The following is a 2,755-nucleotide window of genomic DNA, read 5'->3' as shown; positions in this document are numbered from 1 at the left end:
TTTTAGAAAAAAGTGCATAATCAATGCTAAAGACATATATATTATTTAGAAAGTGCAAGTTCTTACCTTTAATTTGATATGCATATTTTATTATGATCTACTTTTGAGGTTTAAGAAATTAGTGATAAAAAAAATTAAAATCATTTACAAGCAAAAGTGACAAGTGTGGGTGATATCATAGTTTCTTTTGCCCAGAACTTCTTTCTGCGTAGGCGGCCTTCGGCCGCACTTAGTGATTATAACCCTCACTAAGTAGAATTCTCCTTCCCGTGTTGCTGAAGAAGTGAGGCTGAACACCTTTTGCAGAGAACACCTTTCTGCGTAGGCGGCCTTCGGCCGCGCTTATGGATCATAACCCTTACTAAGTAAAATTCTCCTTTCTGTGTTGCCAGACAATAAAAACACATCACTTTTTTCCACTTTAAAAACGAAATATTCGACTTCCTCCTATAAATTATTAATTTATTCTTAAAAGGGCTTACAGAAATCATTAAAAGCTACACCTACTCTTCTTCCATAACCTCAATTTCAAAATCCTCTGCTTCTTCCGGCATGTATGGATTCAGTGGATTGTATAATGCACCAGCCAGTTTAAAAAAATTGCTCAGCGGATCCAAACCTGCATGTTTGCAATGCCTCACAAACATAAATTTTGCCAAATATCCACTAAAAAACTTTTTGTTTCGATGGTACTGCGGCATTGGATATTTGACATGCCGCCAAAGTCCCTCAATTGTATTTGTGTGTTGTTGCGTTTCTGGGTCTTTAAAATTAACCGAATGGTTAACTTTAAAGTGAACGTACTCTTCATCACTTAGGCAGTCATACGCCTGCAACGAAAAACATTTTAAATTTATATATATATATATTTATATTTATATACACATATATGGGCACTTAGGCATTAAACTCACCTTCCAAAAATCGGAAACTATGGTCGTGTTAGGAAGAATCCAATTCTTTATAACTGCCAATAAAGTTTCCTTATCCCGCTTTTCAACGGGAACAAGAAAACACTTATTGGTACCACGCTCCACTCCACCAAAAACCCATTGCCCTTCAACAGCGTGTCCACGATGATACTTCCGGCGTCCGAATTTGCTTTCGTCTATCTCAACAATAGACCCGACACCTCCAATTTCCCGCCCCTTTACAACCATGCCGTCATACACTACCTCACGGCAAAAATTACACCAATCAACTGCGGTCGGTCTTGTAATACTTAACTCATCAATTATAAAATCTTGTGTCACATTCTTCAACCAAAAGTAAGAAAATGCAATGAGCTTCACCATCGATAGCCTCGACCTATCAAAGAATGTGTTTTTTCTTAATGAAATTTGCTGATTACACGTTCGCACTTGCTTTCCAGACTTCGAAATTTTACGGCACCTACACATAATTTTTTTTTGTATTACAGTTTAATAGACGCACGGTAAACTTACCTCCAAACGAATCCATCCGATGATGCAGTGCACTCCAACAATTTCAGCGGATGGCCCCGAGCGCATAAATATTGCCCTTCACGAGGAATTAAATTCCACTCCTGCAACTGTTCGAGCACATTTGCATTAATCTTAAGACCGTCCTCACTTTCAAACATTTTATATATTTTAAATAAATTAAGAGTATTCATCTTTTTAAAAAATATTCAAAACACGTTTTTTATCTCCGCCGGAACACAAACAAATGAAAAATAGCTGTAAGTATATACATATATGTACATATAAAACGGCATAAATTTTCCCGCTTCCAACAAAAACAGTACCCTTTCCAAAAAAGTCCGTTAACTCGCCTTGTTTAATTAACTAAAATATGCATTTGCAAATACATGCATTTATATTTTTTATCACTGAATTCTGAAAACTCAAAAGCAAATCATAATATAATAAGTATATCAAATCAAAGGTAAGAACTTGCACTTTTTCAATAATATAAATTTATTTAGCATTGATTATGGACTTTTTCTAAAAAAGGGTTATTTTATGAAAAAATTATGACATTTTTTTGGTTTTATAATATTTTTGGCTTAAATATATAAAAAAGCATACACATTTTATATATCAGCTTGAAGATAAATTAATTGTCTTTATTTTGACATCATTAGTTTTTAAATCGGTTACGCAGTTTAGAAAATATTAATGTTTTAAAATATCACAATTTTTTTGTTTTACCTCTTATATCTGCTTTGCTTTTTAATTGCGGCAAATAATATTTATATAGTTAAAATCAGGGGAAATGTTTAGTTATTGACCCATCGTTTTTGGGGTGGGGGCGGAGGGGGAGGGGCGTGGCCCCCCCCAAACCCCCCTCATTCGAAAGGCGCCAGTCGCCACTTTACGAAAAGCCCCACCCCCCTTGGGGACCTCCCACAGACCCCTAGTGAACCGTTTGAAAATGGGGTAAAAACGGCATTTTCCGAGGCAAACTGAGCAGTTTGAAGTGGAATATAACCCAACTAACAGAATCTGTGGGGTTTTTAAATAAAAGAAGTTATCCCAAGTTGGTTATCAGGCGAAAAAAGGAGGGCTAAACACCTTTCGCAGAGAACACCTTTGTGCGTAGGCGGCCTTCGGCAGCACTTAGGGATTATAACCCTCAGGCAGTAGAATTCTCCTTTCTGTGTAGCCAAAGAAGGGGGGCTGAACACCTTTTGCAGATAACACCTTTCTGCGTAGGCGGCCTTCGGCCGCACTTAGGGATTATAACCCTCAGGCAGTAGAATTCTCCTTTCTGTGTTGCCAAAGAAGGGGGG

The 2,755-nt window shown here is 37.1% G+C and overlaps 1 protein-coding gene across 1 annotated transcript; it reads right to left on the bottom strand.

Annotated features, from left to right (window-relative positions):
• Window positions 1–852: 852 nt before the first annotated feature.
• On the bottom strand, window positions 853–1,842 carry LOC118732351. The gene is made up of 2 exons (XM_036461480.1): window positions 1,446–1,842; window positions 853–1,392 (listed from the first exon to the last, which is right to left on the bottom strand). Exons 1-2 carry the CDS (start codon window positions 1,634–1,636, stop codon window positions 876–878), a joined length of 708 nt encoding a protein of 235 aa, XP_036317373.1. The 5' UTR covers window positions 1,637–1,842; the 3' UTR covers window positions 853–875.
• Between the last annotated feature and the right edge of the window lie 913 nt (window positions 1,843–2,755).

Source organism: Rhagoletis pomonella, unplaced genomic scaffold, assembly GCF_013731165.1.
Source record: "Rhagoletis pomonella isolate Grant_MI unplaced genomic scaffold, Rhpom_1.0 Rhpom_scaffold_19127, whole genome shotgun sequence".
Taxonomy (NCBI): domain Eukaryota; kingdom Metazoa; phylum Arthropoda; class Insecta; order Diptera; family Tephritidae; genus Rhagoletis; species Rhagoletis pomonella.
Note: the sequence above shows the minus strand (reverse complement) of the source record. Positions and strands in the feature narration are given on the sequence as shown.